The following is a 23,006-nucleotide window of genomic DNA, read 5'->3' on the forward strand; positions in this document are numbered from 1 at the left end:
GTTTTGTTCGCTTGGAAATGAATACATTTTAGACCACAATCCCCGGGTGGTCATTTCTATACCAAAGCACATTGAAATCCTTTCAAATAAACATGTCGCGGAGGTTAAAGGTGACAGGTCACACTAGAAAAGCTACATTTAGACACGGGTGACAACAAGAGTGAATAAATGTGACGCCGATAGCCGATTCCATGGCATCATGGCGCCCCCTGCCGGCTACAACGCTACACAACCGGAGCAACTGGGGTAGAAAACTAATACTGTAATACTGTAAATACTGTAAAAAAAATCTATAATACATCTACAGTCTCGTCAATCGCGGGTAAGTACTTCCGGACCGGATTGTGATACGTGAATGAATAGAATTATAATTATAAGTAGGGGTGCTTGTATATAAATGGAATATTGTGGTAGTTACAGCATTGAAAACCTGTTTACAACTTTCTAAATAAGCTTTATAACATTACTAGAGCCCTCTAGATGTGAAGTAACACCCCTATTGTCACCTTATACTCCTACTACCCGATATATGAGGTATATAAGACATAGACAACCTTCTAAATACTCAATTTAACATGATTAGAGCCGTCTAGACATGGAATAACAACCCTATAGTGACTTTTGTACTCCTATTACCCAATATAGTAGACAACGGGGCATGGAAAACCTGTTTACAACCTTCTAAATTCACTTTTTAACATTATTAGAGCCCTCTAGACATGGAATAACAACCCTATAGCGACTTTTGCACTCCTACTACTTAATATAGTAGACCTAAGAGAAAAACAAGACATGGAAAACCTGTTTACTACGTTCTAAATTCACTTTTTAACATGATTAGAGCCCTCAAGACATGGAATAACAACCCTATAGTGACTTTTGCACTCCTATTACTTAATGTAGTAGACATATGAGACAGTGAGACAAGGAAAATCTGTTTACAACCTTCTAAATTCACGTTTCTAACATGATTAGAGCCCTCTAGACATGGAATAACAACCCTATAGTGACTTTTGCACTCCTATTACTTGATAAAGTAGACATAAGAGGAAAAACGAGACATGGAAAATCTGTTTTCAACCTTCTAAATTCACTTTTTAACACAATTAGAGCCCTCAAGACATGAAATAACACCCCTATAGTCACATTTAGACTACTATTACTTAATATAGTAGACATGAGAGACAATGAGACATAGCAAACCTGTTTACAATCTTCTAAATTCACTTTTTAACATTATTAGAGCACTCTACACATGACATAACAACCCTATAGTGACTTTTGCACTCCTATTACTTAATATAGTAGACATAAGAGAAAAACGAGACATAGAAAACCTGTTTACAATCTTCTAAATTCACTTTTTAACACAATTAGAGCCCTCAAGACATGAAATAACACCCCTATAGTCACCTTTAGACTACTATTACTTAATATGGTAGACATAAAAGACAATGAGACATGGAAAACCCGTTTACAAACTTCTAAATTCATGTTTCTAACATGATTAGAGTCCTCAAGACATGAAATAACACCCCTATATTCACCTTTAGACTACTATTACCTAATATAGTAGACATAAGAGAAAAACGAGACATGGAAAACCTGTTTACAACCTTCTAAATTCACTTTTTAACATTATTAGAGCACTCTACACATGACATAACAACCCTATATTGACCTTTGCACTCCTATTACTTAATGTAGTACACATAAGAGAAAAAGGAGACATGGAAAACCTGTTTACAACCTTCTAAATTCACTTTTTAACATGATTAGAGCCCCCTAGACATGAAATAACAACCCTATAGTGACTTTTGCACTTCTATTACTTAATATAGTAGACAAACAGTAGACAAAAGAGAAAAACAAGACATGGAAAATCTGTTTTCAACCTTCTAAATTCACTTTTTAACATTATTAGAGCACTCTACACATGACATAACAACCCTATATTGACCTTTGCACTCCTATTACTTAATGTAGTAGACATAAGAGAAAAACAAGACATGGAAAACCTGTTTACAACCTTCTAAATTCACATTTCTAACATGATTAGAGCCCTGTAGACATGAAATAACACCCCTATAGTGATACTTTTGACTGTTATTGATATTATGTAGACTAGCTGTGATGGAGTGAAGTGAAAGAAGTGAGGTGGAAAAAGCAGACATTCCCACCAGGACCTTTGGGGTAAAACACATTTTTATTGAGAATGCTGTAATTAAATACATTGAAACATATTTGGCAATTATTGATTGATTGATTGATTGATTGATTGATGGGTGGTGTTCAATACGGATTGTTAGGAATTTAGATGTTTTTTTTTTAAACGTCGGCACAGCTGGAACCAAAGAGTCTTTAAAAACAGTCTTAATAAGACAATAAGAGCAAAAAGTGGATTTCTTCACACGACGGCAAAATAAACAATCTTTGAGGCGGACGCACCTTTTAAAACACAAGCTGGCCAAGCGGGAATTTTTTTTTTTTTTTTTTTTAGAAACACAACATTCCGATTTTTTTTTTTTTTTTTTTTTTACAACAAAACACACAAACATCCCAAAAAACAACAGGGCGGGGGGGGGAAATAGAACTTTTTCATCATGAACACAGCGCTGGCGACAAATGTACCCCCTTGACCCCTGACCCCCGACCCCGCCTGATTGTGTTGACGTGTAAGAGGCCCGAAGCTGCACACGGAATCTCGGATATCAAAGAAGGCACAAAAAAGACGCACGAACAACTGAGCAGAAGCGCATCATCGCATCGCACACTGAACTATCCCGGAAACACGTAACCACACCCCCCCCCCCCCCCACTCCCGACCGCCCCCCCTCCCCGCCCCCCCACGTCAACTCCGTATCTACAGGCCGCCCGCCTCTGCTCGGGTTGGCAAAAGAAAATAAAAAGTGCTCAGTTCTTCTTCTATGATGATTTGGAAAGGGCCCACTGTTCCTTCAAAAGGGGGGGTGGGGGACTGGGGGTGGGGGGTGTCCAAACGCTCCCCAAAAGTGCATCTCAGCTGGGCTCAATATTATTATTATTATTATTATTATTATTATTATTATTATTATTATTATTATTATTATTATTATTATTATTATTATTATTATTTATTCACATTTTTAACCCTTTTCCCCAAACCATTCAATTTCCGGGAATATTATGACTTTATTCCTATAATAGGATTTTTTTTTACCTCAACATAATTTTCCAAAAATTGTTTAAAATTATTCTATTAATAATTTTATTTTTGAAAATAATTTATTAATTATTTATTAATATATATTATATTTTAATTATTATTCAATTAAAATTTAAAATATTTTTATTAATTATTTAAAAAATTAATTATTAAAAAAATTTGTAATATTTCAACTCCATGCTGCCAAAATTATTATTATGTTTCTTCATAATATTCCCACTTTATTCTTCATATCCCCCCCCCAACTACTTCATGTAAATGTCCTTCTTGTCATTGTGACATAATTCCAATAAAATTATCACTTTATTATCTATTTTGTTCATCATAAAATTAAGACATAAAAATCAAGTTTATTCTCAGAAATTTATATTTTTCATGGGAATATTTTTTTCACTTAATATTTGGACTTCATTCAAAAAAAATGGCAGCTGTTCTTCATAACTTTATTATTTTCCCAAAATGACAACTTAGTTTCTCATATTCAATTTTTTTCAAAACAGATAATATTTATATGTTGTTATTTTTCCTCCTAATAATATGCGGTTATTCCTGAAAATATTTTGCGGTTTTCTTTTGAATTTTCCACACATTTTCAATTAATCTCATAATATTTGGACTTTATTCCAAAAAATATTAGCATTTTTTCCCCCCAAAAATGAAATATAAATGAATATTTTTCCTCATATTATTCTTTTCCCGTTGTTGAGGTTCGCTTGTGAAATGATACTACGATAGAATGCCCCCCCCCCCCCGAAGATTGCGGTCACTAAAAGGTCAAAGCATGCTAAGCTAATTTGTGTCAGGTTTATATTTGGACACCCCCTGCTTCAAGATGGCCGCTCCCAATCTTTAATCGACTCAATCGGCTCATTTCAAGTAGGACGTGCCGTGAAGTGGCTCCGCCCACCGAGGTAAGCTCCGCCCACAGGATCAACTAATAAAAAAATAAATTGTACTTGGACTTGCACCGATGGACGCTAATAAGAAAGCCAACAAAGGAGGACGGGGGAAAGGCCCGGCTTAGCTTAGCTTAGCTTAGCTTAGCCCGCGTGGCACTTAGCATGGCGGTCTTTGTTTACAAAGCTGCTAACAGTCATGCAGAGGACACGCTTGTCTTCATGTCTGCGTCTCCCCTCCCGACGTCGTCCACTCGTGTACGTGGGGGCCATGGCTTAGTGGATGACCAAGTTTGCATAAATCACCGCTTGGGGGGGGGGGCGGGGTTGGGGGGCTGGGGGGGCGTGTCCTCGTCTCAGACGACAAAAACAGTGGACGATTCATGCAGGGGCCGAAAAAAAAAGGGGGGCGATCGGCCGAGCGCCTTCCTCTGACACACGTGGCATCCCACAATAAACACCCCCGCCCCCGGACCCCACCCCACCCCACCCCACCCCACCCCAGGCTGATTGCTTCCTGACGCCGTTCCTGAGCAAAGTGGACGTGATGGGAGTAAAAGAGAGAGAGAGAGGAGGAAATAAAAGAGCGACAGTGTGGAGGCGGGGCAAGGGTTCGGCGAGGGAGGGGGCGGGGTTTGGTGGCGTGGCGGCCGCTTCCGCAGAATCATCTGGAGGAAGAAGTTGGCACAACGTTACAAGGGGGCGCCGTGCATACGCTACACTGCATACCCCCTGGGGGGCGTGCTATGCTATGCTATGCTATGCTATGCTATGCTAGCAGTGTTTATTGTTGAATGTGACTTTTTTCTCCAAATATTTTGACTTTATTCTCATCAAATGACAGCTTTTTAAACATTTGAATGTGACTTTTTTGTCCACATATTTTGATTTTTTTTTCTCATAAAATTGCAGCTTTTTCCTTAATATGTGACTTTTTTAACCTCCTAATATTTTGACTTTATTTTCATAAAAGTGCATATTTTTTCTAGTTTGAATGTACAATTTTTTTCTCATAAATTGTACCTTTTTTCCTTGTTAGAATGTGACTTTTTTCTCCTAATATTTTGACTTTATTCTCATGAAATTACATATTTTTTCCTTGTTAGAATGTGACTTTTTTCTCCTAATATTTTGCCTTTATTATCATAAAATGACACCTTTTTTTCTTGTTTGAATGTGACTTTTTCCTTTTAATATTTTGACTTTATTCTCATAAAATTGTAGCTTTTTTCCTTGTTAGAATGTGACTTTTTCTCCTAATATTTTGACTTTATTCTCATAAAATTACACATTTTTCTCTTGTTTGGATGTGACTTTTTTCCTTTTAATATTTTGACTTTATTCTCATAGAATTATACCTATTTTTCTTTTTTTAAATGTGACTTTTTCCTTTTAATATTTTGACTTTATTCTCATAAAATTGTAGCTTTTTTTCCTTGTTAGAATGTGACTTTTTCTCCTAATATTTTGACTTTATTCTCATAAAATTACACATTTTTCTCTTGTTTGGATGTGACTTTTTTCCTTTTAATATTTTGACTTTATTCTCAGAATTATACCTATTTTTCTTTTTTTAAATGTGACTTTTTCCTTTTAATATTTTGACTTTATTCTCATAGAATTATACCTATTTTTCTTTTTTTAAATGTGACTTTTTCCCTTTTAATATTTTGACTTTATTCTCATAAAATTGTAGCTTTTTTTCCTTGTTAGAATGTGACTTTTTCTCCTAATATTTTGACTTTATTCTCATAAAATTACAGCCTTTTAAAACATTTGAATGTGACTTTTTTGTCCAGATTATTTTGTTTTTTTTCCTCATAAAATTACACCTTTTTTTCTTGTTAGAATATGACTTTTTTTTCTCCAAATATTTTGACTTTATTCTCATGAAATTACATATTTTGTTCTTGTTAGAATGTTACTTTTTTTCTCCAAATATTTTGACTTTATTCTCATAAAATTACAGCTTTTTAAACATTTGAATGTGACTTTTTAGTCCAGATATTTGGATTTTTTTTCTTCATAAAATTACAGCTTTTTTCCTTGTCTGACTTTTTTTCCCTCCTAATATTTTGACTTTATTTTCATAAAATTGTAGCTTTTTTTTCCTTGTTAGAATGTGACTTTTTCTCCTAATATTTTGACTTTATTCTCATAAAATTACACATTTTTCTCTTGTTTGGATGTGACTTTTTTCCTTTTAATATTTTGACTTTATTCTCATAGAATTATACCTATTTTTCTTTTTTTAAATGTGACTTTTTCCTTTTAATATTTTGACTTTATTCTCATAAAATTGCAGCTTTTTTTCCTTGTTAGAATGTGACTTTTTCCTTTTAATATTTTGACTTTATTCTCATAAAATTACATATTTTGTTCTTGTTAGAATGTTACTTTTTTCTCCAAATATTTTGACTTTATTCTCATAAAATTACAGCCTTTTAAAACATTTGAATGTGACTTTTTTGTCCAGATTATTTTGATATTTTTTCTCATAAAATTACACCTTTTTTTCTTGTTAGAATGTGACTTTTTTTCTCCAAATATTTTGACTTTATTCTCGTAAAATTGCAGCTTTTTTCCTTGTTATGTGACTTTTTTTAACCTCCTAATATTTTGACTTTATTTTCATAAAAGTGCATCTTTTTTCTAGTTTGAATATACCAATTTTTTTGTTAGAATGTGACTTTTTTCCTTTTAATATTTTGCCTTTATTCTCATAAAATGACATTTTGTATGTTAACTATTTTGTTAACATCGCCAAGAAAAACCATCCTCAGGCAGCAAAGCTCTTCTTCACATGAGGTCTCACTCTGCGTGTTTTTTGTGAACGGCAGGCTTCGGAGCCAACTACCGGTACGTGGATGAAAGAAGAAGATAAGGAAGGAAGGGAGCAAGGAAGGAAGGGATCAAGGAAGGAAGGGAGGCTGATCCCGGCGGGACCGACCTGCGTGAGACGTTAGGATCTGAAGCCGGGCTGGAAACGCGCCGTCTCTTCAAAGATGAGCTCCTTCAGCGTCTCCTTGGGCAGGTCGTCCAGCTCCATGTCGAACTTGAAGGGCGCCTCGGCGACCGGCTGCACGCACACGCAAAATTAGAGAGAAAAAACAAGGGAAGGCGGGAAGAACGGAGAGGAGACGCCGTCCTTCACCTCGTCCGTGGGGTCGTAGTACTGCTCCAGGTACGGGTGGGCCAGGGCCTCCTCCACCTCGATCCTTTTGTGGGGGTTAAAGGTCAACATCTTGTCCAGCAGGTCCAAAGCTGTCAAAAAAAAATAAAAAATTATATGAGAATTCAACTGGAACAATTTCTTCACTTCCTGTCAAAAAATAAAAAATAAAAAATAAAAAATAAAAAATAAAAAAATAAAAAATAAAAAATAAAAAATAAAAAATAAAAAAATAAAAAATAAAAAATAAAAAATAAAAAATAAAAAATAAAAAATAAAAAATAAAAAATAAAAAATTAAATTAAAAATTAAAAAAAAAAAAAAAAATAATAATAATGCCATTTCAGTGGCATAAAAAATCAATTTTTCATCCTTGAGAGAAAATATTGCATTTTTCTGAGAATAAACTGACATAAATTAAAAGATTTTTTTAAAGTTGTTTGTATCAGAAACAAACATTTTGGGGATTTTTTGGGGGAAAAATGAGGCTTGGAAAATAATTTGAAGATCCAATATTATGAGACAGTCATAATATTGCAAACATTTCAGAATGAAGAAAATTATTATTAAATAAAAAGCGTCAGCCATGGTGAAAACTGCAATTTTACAACAATAAAGTCAAAATATTGAAAAAAAGTATACAACATATGAGGAATTTTTGTGCATTTTTCAATGAATAAACAATAAGGAAAAATAATATTTTATTATATAATAATATATTCTTAAGTTCAATAAGTTGTAATATTATGAGACACAAAAGATGATGTAGTCAGAATTTGGGGGGGGGGGTAAAATTTGAATATTATGGTTACAATAAATAAACAAAATTACAATGAATTATAGTCAAAATATATAATTTCTTACCAAGTTTATTTAAAAAGAAAGTTGAAATGTTTGGAAAAGTCAAAGAAAACCAAAAAAAATGAACAAGAATAATGTCAAACGGTTCAGAAAAAAATGCATATTAAAGAAAAATATGATCAAAAAAAAGAAAAAGTTGTAATTTTAAGAGAAACCCAAAAAAACGAGGTAATTTAAAACCTGAACTAGCCGTAATATTGAGACGACCATAGCGAGGAGCGTCCACTAGAGGACGCCAAAACAAAGCCTTGGATTCTTTCATATTGACGCCATTGGGGCTCTCATTAATAATCACCATCGCATCAGAGACAGAGGGATGATGATGATGAGGAGGAGGAGGAGGATGATGATGATGATGAGGATGATGATGATGAGGAGGGCTACTGACCTTTGACGTCGGCGTTGGGGAAGAGGCGGTTCCAGGGCACTTTGCAGCGCAGAGGAAGTGACAGCAGGTAGTTCCTGGCCTTGATGTTGATGATGCAGTTCAGGTCCTCCTGAGACGGGGAACCCAGGATCCCTGAGGAGCAAAGACACTTAAGCGGGCTCAAGTGGGCTTTGGTTTTGGCTTTCAGAGTGGACGCATTATCAAAGGAAAAAACGTTATTATGACAGAATTACATTGAAATATTAGGAGAATATTACCAGTTTTAACATAATAATATTATAATATCATAATATTATGAGGAAAATTTTAATTATTGATATAAAGTTGACATTTTTTTAAAATAGCAAAATAAAAAAAAACAGCAGTTATTTTATGACAATAATGTAAAAAAATAACAATATTATGGGATACAAGTCCTCAAAATAGTACAAGGAAATAATTTACATCATTATTGGAATTAAATTAACTATTAAAGTGATGAATAAATAATATTACATTTAGAATAAAATGTCTTCAAATAAAAGCTAAAATATTAAAGAAAAATGACGCATAAATTGGAAAAAAGCAATAATTTTATATAACTAAAGTTGAAATATTAAAGAAAAATTAAAAGGAAAATGTTGTAATTTTATTTAATTTAAGTTAAAATATTAAGGAAAAATGCAGCATAAATTAGGAAAAAAAGCAGTAATTTTATATAACTAAAGTTGAAATATTAAGAAAAATGAAAATAAAAAAATGCATCCAAAAAAAACAGTAATTTATATAATTAAAGTTAAAATATTAAGGAAAAATGAAAAGGAAAAATGGAGCAGTATGAGGATCATAAAGGCAATAAAATGATAACATGAGGAAAAGCAATGATTGACATAAAAGTGCAACAATAAATGAAGTGAAATGAAATATGAAAGACAAAATGGCAAAAAGCCACCACCGTGAAATCTGGTGACGGGGGCTTTTGAGGCTGTCGCTTGGCAACTCACAGTTTCAACTCCCTCCTCCACAGATGAAGGTCCTGCCTGCCCCCCCAGGGACGCTCTGGGGCCCCGGCTGTGTGTGTGTGTGTGTGTGTGTGTGTGTGTGCGAGGACCAAAAGGCGTCTCCTACCCAGGATGTGGTTGAGCTGATCCAAGTAGTGCTTCCCGGGAAAGATGGGCCTGTTGGACAGCATCTCGGCCAGGATGCAGCCCACCGACCAGATGTCTATGGACTTGGTGTAGCCCTGAAAGACCACCCACACCAACCTTACTCAGTCTGCTGCTACGGGGGTCTACGTTCCTTCAACAAGGACGCTCAAGTCAAGTCCAATGGGAATAAAGTCAGAATTCCAACAAGTTGAAATAGTGGCAGAAATTAAAAAAAAACTGCTGGAAGTGTGAGAATAAAGTGTAAATATTGTGAGAATAAAGTGTAAATATTATGGGAATAAAGTGTAAATATTGTGACAATAAAGTGTAAATATTATGGGAATAAAGTGTAAATATTATGGGAATAAAGTGTAAATATTATGGGAATAAAGTGTAAATATTATGGGAATAAAGTGTAAATATTATGGGAATAAAGTGTAAATATTATGGGAATAAAGTGTAAATATTGTGACAATAAAGTGTAAATATTGTGACAATAAAGCGTAAACATTGTGACAATAAAGCGTAAACATTGTGACAATAAAGCGTAAACATTGTGAGAATAAAGCGTAAATATTATGGGAATAAAGCGTAAATATTATGGGAATAAAGCGTAAATATTATGGGAATTAAGCGTAAATATTATGGGAATTAAGTGTAAATATTGTGACAATAAAGTGTAAATATTGTGACAATAAAGTGTAAATATTATGGGAATAAAGTGTAAATATTATGGGAATAAAGTGTAAATATTGTGACAATAAAGTGTAAATATTATGGGAATAAAATGTAAATATTATGACAATAAAATGTAAATATTATGACAATAAAGTGTAAATATTATGACAATAAAGTGTAAATATTATGGGAATATAATGTAAATATTATGACAATAAAGTGTAAATATTGTGACAATAAAGTGTAAATATTGTGAGAATAAAGTGTAAATATTATGGGAATAAAGTGTAAATATTATGGGAATAAAATGTAAATATAAGAATAAAGTGTAAATATTATGGGAATAAAGTGTAAATATTATGAGAATAAAGTGTAAATATTATGAGAATAAAATGTAAATATTATGGGAATAAAGTGTAAATATTATGGGAATAAAGTGTAAATATTATGGGAATAAAGTGTAAATATTATGGGAATAAAGTGTAAATATTATGGGAATAAAGTGTAAATATTATGGGAATAAAGTGTAAATATTATGATAATAAAGTGTAAATATTATGGGAATAAAGTGTAAATATTATGGGAATAAAGTGTAAATATTATGGGAATAAAGTGCAAATATTATGAGAATAAAGTGTAAATATTATGATAATAAAGTGTAAATATTATGGGAATAAAGTGTAAATATTATGGGAATAAAATAATAAAATACAGGAAGGGAGGCGAAGCCGACCTTGGAGTTGAGCATGATCTCGGGGGCCCGGTACCAGCGGGTGGCCACATACTCCGTGAGGAACCCGGTGTGGTCGTGGTCCGGGTCGGCCACGCGGGCCAGACCGAAGTCGCAGATCTGAGGACAAGAGACACGCGGCGGTGAAAACGGACCGAGCGAAAGTGGGCCCGTGAGGGGGCCCCGGGAGGGGGCTACCTTGAGATCGCAGGTGGTGTTGAGCAGGAGGTTGGAGGGTTTGAGGTCGCGGTGCAGCACGTTGGCGGAGTGGATGTACTTGAGGCCTCGGAGGATCTGGTACAGGAAGTAGCAGATGTGGTCGTTGCTCAAGTGCTGGGTCTTCAGGAGCTTGTAGAGGTCCGTCTCCATCAGGTCCTGGACTATGTAGCTGCACGGGACCCCGTCAAAGAACTTTCATGCACTTTTAGCCCCAAACATGGAGTGACGGGTGAGCGCCAAGCTCCGCCTCCACTGGGCCCACTGAGCATGCTCCAAAAATACAATTAGCTCAATACAGTTTTTAATAATCCGCAAAAAAAAAAAAAAAAAAAGTTGATATTTTACAAGACAAAAAAATTATTTGTGACACAAAAATGTCATAAATCATTTTTTTTAAAAAGCAAAAATATGAGACAAAAACTAACAATAACATTAAAAATTTTGATCATAAAGTCATAATATTAGGAGAAAAAAAAGAGAAATAAGTCATAATGACTATTTAAAATGACTGAAATTTCAATAAAATCATAAATAGATTAAATTAAAAAAAATAGTCCTAAAGTCCTAAAAAATAATTGAAAAAAAATATAAAGTCAGATGTTGAAAATAATATAAATATATTATGAATATACAAAAAACAAATGGCATTAAAGTTCAATAATAAAGTTCAATAATAAATAAATATTCATTTAAATGAAAGTTGAAATATCGCTTAAAAATAAGAATAAAAAAGGTAAAAAAAATACCAAAAACTTAAATAAAATTTAAATTATTGCAGAAAAATTGCAGTAATTTTAGGAGAAAAAAAGTATTAAATATGAGGAGAATAAAGTAATAATATTAAAAGGGAAAACTAAAAATGTAAGTAGAATAGATAAATCCATTAGACTACATTAAACCAATCATAAAAATTTTAAATATTTTTTAAAAAACAGCAAAAATGGGAAAAAGAAACAGTAGTAATTTGACGAGAAAAAATGAGCAAAACTTGTCATATTATAAGAAAAAATAATATTTTTATGAGAATGAAGTCATAAATTAGGAGAAAAACAATTAAATGTAAATTAAATAAAAAAGAATTTTAAAAAAATAAAAATTGAAACAAAAAATGAAGAAAAAATTGAGGAAAAAAAGCAGCAATTTTAAGCATCAAGTTAAAATATTAGAATAATTTTTCAAAATTGAATAATATTTCAAAAAATAATAATATGAAATAATAAATGTAAGTAGGGATTCGGATGATGTAGAACGGAAACACCTCGACGGCAAACGTTGCGGTAAGCCCCGCCCACAAGGATACACGTCCTTCATCTGGTCGATGGTGGGCGTGCGGATGATGTCGTTGATGCCGATGATGTTCTCGTGTTTGAAGCGCAGCAGGATCTTGATCTCTCTCAGCGTACGCTGGCAGTACGTCTGGTGCTCGAACGGGCTGATCTTCTTGATGGCCACGCGGATCTTGTTGTCCCGGTCGTACGCCGAGCTGGGGACACGCCACACGGGAAAAACATCTTCAGGAGGGCGTGTCACAGTGACTATAGGGGTGTTATGTCACGTCTACAGGGCTCTAATATTGTTAAAAAGCACATAAACAGGCTTTCTATATCTTATTATGTCTACTATATTAAGTAAAAGGAGTGGAAATGTGACTATAGGGGTGTTATTTCATGTCTAGAGGTCTCTAATACTATTACAATAGCATGTTTAGAAGGCCACAAACATGTTTTCTATTTCTTGATGTCTTATTTTCTCTACTATATTAAATAATAGGATTGTAAATGTGACTATAGGGGTGTTATTTCATGTCTAGAGGTCTCTAATACTATTACAATAGCATGTTTAGAAGGCCATAAACATGTTTTCTACGTCTTGATGTCTTATTTTCTCTTATTTCCTCCACTCTATTAAGTAAAAGGAGTGTAGATGTGACTATAGGGGTGTTATGTCACATCCAGAGGGCTCTAATATTGTTTAAAACCATATTTAACAGGCTTTCTATATCTTATTATGTCTATTATATTAAGTAAAAGGAATGTAAAGGTGACTATAGGGGTGTTATTTAATGTCTAGAGGTCTCTAATACTATTACAATAGCATGTTTAGAAGGCCATAAACATGTTTTCTATGTCTTGATGTCTTATTTTCTCTACTATATTAAATAAAAGGAGTGTAAAGGTGACTATAGGGGTGTTACTTCATGTCTGGAGCTCTCTAATACTATTACAATAGAGTGTTTAGAAGGCCATAAACATGTTTTCTATGTCTTGATGTCTTATTTTCTCTACTATATTAAACAAAAGGGGTGTAAAGGTGACTATAGGGGTGTTATTTCATGTCTAGAGGGCTCTAATATTGTTTAAAACCATATTTAGAAGGTTGTAAACAGGCTTTCTATATCTTATACGTCCAATTTTCTCTTATTGTGTCTACTGTATTGGGTAATAGGAGTGTAAAGATGACTATAGGGGTGTTATTTCATGCTTAGAGGTCTCTAATAATATTACAAAAGCGTATTTAGAAGGCCACAAATATGTTTTCTACGTCTTGATGTCTTATTTTCTCCACTCTATTAAGTAAAAAGAGTGTAAATGTGACTATAGGGGTGTTATGTCACGTCGAGAGGACTCTAATATTGTTTAAAACCATATTTAGAAGGTTGTAAACAGGCTTTCTATATCGTATATGTTCAATTTTCTCTTATTATGTCTACTGTATTGGGTGATAGGAGTGTAAAGGTGACTATAGGGGTGTTATTTCATGTCTAGAGGTCTCTAATACTATTACAATAGCATGTTTAGAAGGCCACAAATATGTTTTCTACGTCTAGATGTCTTCTTTCCTCTACTATATTAAGTAATAGGATTGTAAATGTGACTATAGGGGTGTTATTTCATGTCTAAAGAGCTCTAATATTGTTTAAAACCATATTTAGAAGGTTGTAAACAGGCGTTCTATATCTTATATGTCCAATTTTCTCTTATTATGTCTACTGTATTGGGTAAAAGGAGTGTAAAGATGACTATAGGGGTGTTATTTCATGCCTAGAGGTCTCTAATAATATTACAAAAGCGTATTTAGAAGGCCATAAATATGTTTTCTACGTCTTGATGTCTTATTTTCTCTTATTTCCTCCACTCTATTAAGTAAAAGGAGTGTAAATGTGACTATAGGGGTGTTATTTCATGTCTAAAGAGCTCTAATATTGTTTAAAACCATATTTAGAAGGTTGTAAACAGGCTTTCTATATCTTATATGTCCAATTTTCTCTGATTATGTCTACTGTATTGGGTAATAGGAGTGTAAATGTGACAATAGGGGTGTTATTTCATGCTTAGAGGTCTCTAATAATATTACAAAAGCGTATTTAGAAGGTCATAAACATGTTTTCTATGTCTTGGTGTCTTATTATGTCTACTATATTAAGTAAAAGGAGTGTAAATGTGACTGTAGGGGTGTTATGTCATGTCTAGAGGTCTCTAATAATATTACAAAAGTGTATTTAGAAGGTTATAAACATGTTTTCTATGTCTTGGTGTCTTATTATGTCTACTATATTAAGTAAAAGGAGTGGAAAGGTGACTATAGGGGTGTTATTTCATGTCTAGAGGTCTCTAATAATATTACAAAAGTGTATTTAGAAGGTTATAAACATGTTTTCTATGTCTTGGTGTCTTATTATGTGTACTATATTAAGTAAAAGGAGTGTAAAGGTGACTATAGGGCTGTTATTTCATGTCTAGAGGGCTCTAATAGTAAAAAGTGAATTCCAAAATGTATTACACATGTTATTTTTATGTCTTGGTGTCTTATTATGTCTACTATATTAAGTAAAAGGAGTATACCAGTGACTCTAGGCTAGGGCAGTTTTTCAAGTAAACAGTAGTATTTGAGTATTTAGTAGTATTTGTGTTATTTAGTGTCAGGAATACCAACGTGTAGGCTGCATCAGGCTAACTTCCTGCGTTACCGTATCAGCAATGGGCCTGCTGCACTTTTATGACACGAAGCAAAAAGCCCTGCTGTACCCGTCCGTCCGCATACAAACACTGAGCCATGAGACTCCGCCCACAGTTGCATCATCACCATCATCATCATCACCACCAATTGCGTTAAATTGCCTTGACATCTTGGTCAACAACAATAAGACTAACCTCCAAGTCCCTAAGCCTTGCAGGTAGCAGTAATATGTCAACACTCGTGTAATATGAGGGAAAAATACTACTACTACTACTACTACTACCCCCCCCCCCCCCCAACATTTCATCCTGCACATTACAAACGGCAAAAAAAAAAAAAAAAGGAAAAAAACACCCACGCTGTGACAAAATAAGAAGACGGGTTGCTATAGCGACGGGATGCGGGGACTGAAATGTAAACACCAGCGTGCCCGCCTTCTGCCAGGGAAATGCGAGTGACCTTCCTTTCCACTTCAGAGCCAGGAATGCGTGTGCGTGCGTGGGAGGAAGCCTTCTGTGTGCGCCTGTTGTCCACGCAGCACTGCAACGCAACGCCTCCTGGACACGGACCGATGCTGTTTTCTTTTATTATGGCTACTATATTGGCGAATAAGCATGTATATGTGACTATAGGGGTGTTATCTCTTGTCTAGAGGACTCTAATCATGTTAGAAGCTATATTTAGAAGGTTGTAAACAGGTTTTATACATCTTATTTTCTTTTATTATGGCTACTATATTGGGTAATAAGCATGTAAAGGTGACTATAGGGGTGTTATTTCATGTCTAGAGGGCTCTAATCATGTTAGAAGCTGTATTTAGAAGTTTGTAAACAGGTGTTCTACGTCTTATTTTCTTTTATTATGTCTACTATATTGGGTAATAAGCATGTATATGTGACTATAGGGGTGTTATCTCATGTCTATGGGGCTCTAATCATGTTAGATGCTATATTTAGAAGGTTGTAAACAGGTTTTATACATCTTATTTTCTTTTATTATGTCTACCATATTGGGTAATAAGTATGTATAGGTGACTATAGGGGTGTTATTTCATGTCTAGAGGGCTCTAATGTTAGAAGCTATATTTAGAAGGTTGTAAACAGATGTTCTACGTCTTATTTTCTTTTATTTTGTCTACCATATTGGGTAATAAGCATGTATATGTGACTATAGGGGTGTTATCTCATGTCTATAGGGCTCTAATCATGTTAGAAGTTGTATTTAGAAGGTTGTAAACAGGTGTTCTATGTCTTATTTTCTTTTATTATGTCTACCATATTGGCTAATAAGCATGTATATGTGACTATAGGGGTGTTATTTCATGTCTAGAGGGCTCTAATCACGTTAGAAGCTGTATTTAGAAGGTTGTAAACAGGTTTTATACGTCTTATTTTCTTTTATTATGTCTACCATATTGGGTAATAATATGTATATGTGACTATAGGGGTGTTATTTCATGTCTATAGGACTCTAGTCATGTTAGAAGCTGTATTTAGAAGGTTGTAAACAGGTTTTATACATCTTATTTTCTTTTATTATGTCTACTATATTGGGTAAGAAACATGTAAATATGATTATAGGGTTGTTATTTCATGTCTAGAGGGCTCTAATCATGTTAGAAGTTGTATTTAGAAGGTTGTAAACAGTTTTTTAATGTCTTATTTTCTCTTATTATGTCTACTATATTGGGTAATAAATATGTAAATATGACTATAGGGGTGTTATTTCATGTCTAGAGGGCTCTAATCATTTTAGAAGCTGTATTTAGAAGGTTGTAAACAGTTTTTTTATGTCTTATTTTCTCTTATTAAGTCTACTATATTGGGTAATAAACATGTAAATATGACTATAGGGGTGTTATCTCATGTCTGGAGGGCTCTAATGTAAAAAATGAATATTTTTTGGCTTTGGATAAAAGCGCTATACAAATGCAGTCAATTTACCATTACTAAAAAAGCGATGATACGTTTGTTGGAAGTGATACAGCCAAGAAAAAAAACAGGCTGTCAATCAATCAATCAATGATCATGTCAGCGTTTTGTTAAGTTATTTGTGTAGAGCTTCCTCGCTTCCTTATTCGGGTTTTCATCGTTCCCTCCCTTCTTCGTAGTCTCTGGCGTGCTGCTGTCTTCTTCTGCGTGTTGGTTCTGACGGCACGCCACTCTGCATCAGGGCAGGCCTTTCTGACGGCTACGTCGCCAACCTGAGCCACGTTTCCCACCCGGCGCCCCGGTCCCGCCCGAGCTTGGGGAGCTAGGTACATGGCGTGACAATGCCAGCGTCGCACGTGGCAGCATCCGTCATGATGGCGGCATGTGCAAGTCCGCACTTAGGCGCTAAAGCAATTGACACGTAATTGGACTAATTAGCAGCTAGCAGCTAGCGTCATTATTTCAGGCTCAACTGGTTTGAGGGCGCTAGCGACGGCAAGTAACACGCCTTCCCGTATGTACCCACGCAACACGGCGTGGATGGAGCGTTGGCGTCCTGTCAACATTCAAAGTTGACAATGAAGTCCTAACATCATCATAAAAGACTAAATATTATGCTAATTATGGTTTTATTTCATTTGAACATGCATCAGATTACAATTGAGTGCATCCCATAATCAGTTCCCAGTTCCACATGTCCAAAAGGAGTAGGAAGAAGCAAAGCTTATTAAATCCTACCCCTCCATCTCGTACTTTTACAATCAGTAACTGTTACATTTGTTCACTTCCTGCTTTCATAATATAATTTCAGTTTTTTTTTACTTTATTTTATTAATTTTTATTTTATTTTATTTATTTGTATATATTTATTTATTTTTACTTTATTTTATTGTTTTTTATTTTATTTATTTGTATTATTTGTATTTACTTTACTTTATTACATTTTATTTTATTTGTATTTATTTATTTGTACTTTATTTTATTAATTTGTATTTTATTTCATTTTTATTTATTTATATTTTATTTGAATTTATTTATTTGTACTTTATTTAATTAATTTGTATTTTATTTTATTTTTATTTATTTATATTTTATTTGAATTTATTTGTATTATTATATATATTATATTATATGTATTTTTTATATAATGTATATAATTAAATTATTATTTATTTTGCCTTTATTTTATTCATTTTTATTATTATTATAGAATAAGGTCATAATATAATTTTTTTAATTATGAATAAAATGATTTTTTTATGAAAAAATTATTCATATTCCCGATGTGGCCCTGATAGTGGAAACATTTGGAGCGGCCATCTTGGCTGCCAATGAGAGAAACCTCCCATCTCATCATATATCTGTCATCTGTCAATCACAGCCGACAGCCAATGAGAGAGACCTCCCATCTCATCATATATCCATCATCTGTCAATCACAGCCGACAGCCTTCGAGGCTGCGCCAGAACGACCGCGTCCTGCGCTCGCTGCAAAGCGAGGAGGAAGGGATGCATGTTGCGTTGCCACGGAGACGAAGGACACAAGACTTCACGCCGCATCCGCCGTGTTACGCAACTGCCGCGTTGCCGTGACAACGTCGTCACAAAAGCCATCACGGAGCCCGCCCTTTGCTTTGTTTCGTATTTATTCGTACCGACCAATAAAGTTGGGAACTATCCCCGCCTGGGAACATCTGATGTTCCCCCAGCCAACCAGCCTCGTCGCCAATCCGCCGCCGCTGAGCTGACGTCACGGAAATAGAGGGGTTGCCGTGGAGACGCGGGCGCCACAATGGCATTTCGAGAGGGCGGTGACGCGCGGCGCCCAAGAATCCGACGGGTCAAGGATCTTGGGCGGAAGCGCGCACAGAAGACGCTCGCAAAACACGCCGAGGCAACGCAAGCAGACGACGCGTGAACGCATTTCGCCGCCGTGTCCCGCCACAGTCGCATTTCAGACCGCCACAGAATAAACCGTATAAACACACCATAACTGCTGTGAAACGCTAAAGTCCAACACTTAATGCAGGGATTTCACACTTGGTTCGCCAGTCCTTGAATGCACCACTGGTGAGATGAGACGCACAAGTGAAAAGAGATTTGGCACTTGCTTTCCCTGTCCTTGAACGCACCACAATTTCGGTGAGATGCAAATGTGAAAGTTAATACGGGTGTCCAGATTTGACAATCGGTTTCCCTGTCCTTGAATGCACCACAATTTCGGAGATATGCACATGTGAACGTTAATACGGGTGTCCAGATTTCCCTGTCCTTGAACGCACCCAACGCTGAGAGACGCAAAAGTGGAGGCTAATACGAACAATTAGATTTCACATTTGGTTCGTTGGTCCTTGAACGCACCACATTTGCAATGCCACACAAAAGTGAAAGGGATTTTGCGCTTGGTTTTCCCGTCCTTGAACACACCATAATTGCTGTGAGACGCAAAGGTGAAACACTCAATACTGAGGTCGAGATTTCGCACTCAGTTTGCCAGTCCTCGAACGCACCACAGTTGCTATGAGACGAAAAAGAAAAATGAAACTTAATACTGATGTAGAAATTTCATTCTTGGTTTTCCTTGAACGCATCACAGTTGCTATGAGACTAAACAATGAAGAGAGACGTTGCACTTTGTTTCCCTGTCCTTGAACGCACCACAATTTTGATGAGACGCTAAAGTGACCGTTAATACCGGTGTCTCTCTGGCACCTGAACGCACCACAGTTGCTATGAGACTAAACAATGAAGAGAAACGTTGCACTTTGTTTCCCTGTCCTTGAACGCACCACGATTTTGATGAGACGTTAAAGTGAACGTTAATACTGGTGTGTCTCTCCAGCCCCTGAAAGCACCACAGCTGCTATGACACGCCAACGTGGAATCGATTGTCAATGTTGTTTTTCTGTCCTTGAACGCAGCATAACTGCTGAGAGACACAAAAGTGAAACGCTCAATACTGAGGTCGGGATTTCGCACGCGGTTCGCCGGTCCTCAAACACATCACAGTTGCTATGAGACGAAACAATGAAGAGAGACTTTGCACTTTGTTTCCCTGTCCTTGAACGCACCACATTTGCAATGCCACACAAAAGTGAAAGGGATTTTGCGCTTGGTTTTCCCGTCCTTGAACACACCATAATTGCTGTGAGACGCAAAAGTGAAACACTCAATACTGAGGTCGAGATTTCGCACTCAATTCGCCGGTCCTCGAACGCACCACAGTTGCTATGAGACGAAAAAGAAAAATGAAACTTAATACTGATGTAGAAATTTCATTCTTGGTTTTCCTTGAACGCATCACAGTTGCTATGAGACTAAACAATGAAGAGAGACGTTGCACTTTGTTTCCCTGTCCTTGAACGCACCACAATTTTGATGAGACATTAAAGTGAACGTTAATACCGGTGTCTCTCTGGCACCTGAACGCACCACAGTTGCTATGAGACTAAACAATTGAAGAGAGACGTTGCACTTTGTTTCCCTGTTCTTGAACGCACCACAATTTTGATGAGACGCTAAAGTGAACATTAATGCCGGTGTCTCTCCGGCCCCTGAACGCACCACAGTTGCTATGACACGCCAACGTGGAATCGATTGTCAATGTTGTTTTTCTGTCCTTGAACGCAGCATAACTGCTGAGAGACACAAAAGTGAAACGCTCAATACTGAGGTCGGGATTTCGCACGCGGTTCGCCGGTCCTCAAACACATCACAGTTGCTATGAGACGAAACAATGAAGAGAGACTTTGCACTTTGTTTCCCTGTCCTTGAACGCACCACATTTGCAATGCCACACAAAAGTGAAAGGGATTTTGCGCTTGGTTTTCCCGTCCTTGAACACACCATAATTGCTGTGAGACGCAAAAGTGAAACACTCAATACTGAGGTCGAGATTTCGCACTCAATTCGCCGGTCCTCGAACGCACCACAGTTGCTATGAGACGAAAAAGAAAAATGAAACTTAATACTGATGTAGAAATTTCATTCTTGGTTTTCCTTGAACGCATCACAGTTGCTATGAGACTAAACAATGAAGAGAGACGTTGCACTTTGTTTCCCTGTCCTTGAACGCACCACAATTTTGATGAGACATTAAAGTGAACGTTAATACCGGTGTCTCTCTGGCACCTGAACGCACCACAGTTGCTATGAGACTAAACAATTGAAGAGAGACGTTGCACTTTGTTTCCCTGTTCTTGAACGCACCACAATTTTGATGAGACGCTAAAGTGAACATTAATGCCGGTGTCTCTCCGGCCCCTGAACGCACCACAGTTGCTATGACACGCCAACGTGGAATCGATTGTCAATGTTGTTTTTCTGTCCTTGAATGCACCATAACTGCTGAGAGATGCAAAAGTGAAACACTCAATACTAACGTAGAGATTTCACACTCGGTTCGCCGGTCCTTGAACACACCACAGTTGCTATGAGACGAAACAATGAAGAGAGACTTTGCACTTTGTTTCCCTGTCCTTGAACGCACCACAATTTTGGTGAGATCTAAAGTGAACGTTAATACCGGTGTCAAGATTTAGCACCTGATTCTCCGGCCCTTAAACGCACCACAGTTGCTATGAGACGCAAACGTGAAAACGCTTTTGCACTTTGTTTTTCTGTCCTTGAAACACTCAATACTGACGTCGAGATTTCACACTCGGTTCGCCGGTCCTCGAACGCACCACGATTGCTGTAACACTCCAGGAGCAGCAGGTCCCGCAGTGCACCCCCCCATCCCCGTTTGCAAGCATTGTGACATTAACCAGAGACATGCCATCTATTTCCACGACTTCCGGTGACAAATAATTGGGTTAGCGCCGTCATCCTCCACCTCGATGACTTGGACGTCAACAGGGAGTTTGGTAAAGCAAACGCAGCCTCCATCGCTTCCATCTCGCTGGGAGTGTTGAAGTCTGCGGGTCCGCTTCGGTCCTACGGACCAAGTGTTGCTTCACACCCGGCCTGGCTGCGTGTCAAACGGGCGCAACGCTCACAGAAGCACGAAAGAAGCAGACGCGCTGCATGATGTCATTTATGATGTACATAAGCCGAGTGTAAATAAAGACAAAATATCAGCAAACGGTCGTCATTTCACTCCAATAAAGTCGATAAGTTGGACGGTTGGAGGCGACTAGCAAAGCAAGCAGTAGTTAGCCGTGCGGCTAAGCTAGCAGCTAGCAGGAGGTGTGTTCGGCGGCTCTCGGGCTCACGTCAGGCGGCCGCGGGGTGCTCGGCGGCCGGCGTCACTCACCACACCATCCCGTAGGCTCCTTCGCCGATGTACGACAGGTTGCTGTAGCGAGGCCCGACGTCGAACGCCTGCCCGCGGACCAGCTCGGTTCCCGGGCCGGGGCTGGGGCCGCTGCCGGTCGGGGCGCACACCGCCGCCGTAGCCATGATGAGCAGTGCGAAGGCAGGAAAATTGGCGACTTTTGAGTCGAGTCCGTCGGCGGCGACGGCTGGGGCGTCGAAGGAGGAGGCCTGCGGTGGGAGCGAGTCCGAGGAGGAGCTGCTCTGAGGCGGCCAGGCGGCTCAAGTTGGTGCAGCAGGAAATAAGCCGGTCATGTGATCCACTCCTTCATTTTCCCCTTCCTCTTTTTCACCTCCGTCGCTTCTGGTCGCCCTGGAGGACTTTCACCTTCTTCCGCCTCCTCGACGCTCGCTTTTTAGATGACTTTTATTGGGGATCGCCAACATGGCCGCATCCGGCGTCATGGGGGGCGGGAGGGCACACACCCTTTCAATATTTCCCTTTTGGTTCGTTTTCATTCCGGTCCCGTAACGTATCGCATATGAAATTTAATATGTTACGTTTGTGAAGGGTTTTTTTTTGCATGTTT

At 36.9% G+C, this 23,006-nt stretch overlaps 1 protein-coding gene across 1 annotated transcript; it reads right to left on the minus strand.

Moving 5' to 3' along the window:
- Positions 1-1,289: 1,289 nt before the first annotated feature.
- Positions 1,290-22,812, minus strand: mapk1 (mitogen-activated protein kinase 1). Its single transcript, XM_058070228.1, has 9 exons — positions 22,418-22,812; positions 12,577-12,759; positions 11,256-11,445; positions 11,061-11,177; positions 9,630-9,744; positions 8,523-8,654; positions 7,256-7,365; positions 7,052-7,180; positions 1,290-4,769 (listed from the first exon to the last, which is right to left on the minus strand). The coding sequence occupies exons 1-8, from the start codon at positions 22,561-22,563 to the stop codon at positions 7,064-7,066; spliced, it is 1,110 nt and encodes a 369-aa protein (XP_057926211.1). The 5' UTR covers positions 22,564-22,812; the 3' UTR covers positions 1,290-4,769; positions 7,052-7,063.
- Positions 22,813-23,006: the final 194 nt, after the last annotated feature.

Source organism: Doryrhamphus excisus, chromosome 4, assembly GCF_030265055.1.
Source record: "Doryrhamphus excisus isolate RoL2022-K1 chromosome 4, RoL_Dexc_1.0, whole genome shotgun sequence".
NCBI classification, from domain to species: domain Eukaryota; kingdom Metazoa; phylum Chordata; class Actinopteri; order Syngnathiformes; family Syngnathidae; genus Doryrhamphus; species Doryrhamphus excisus.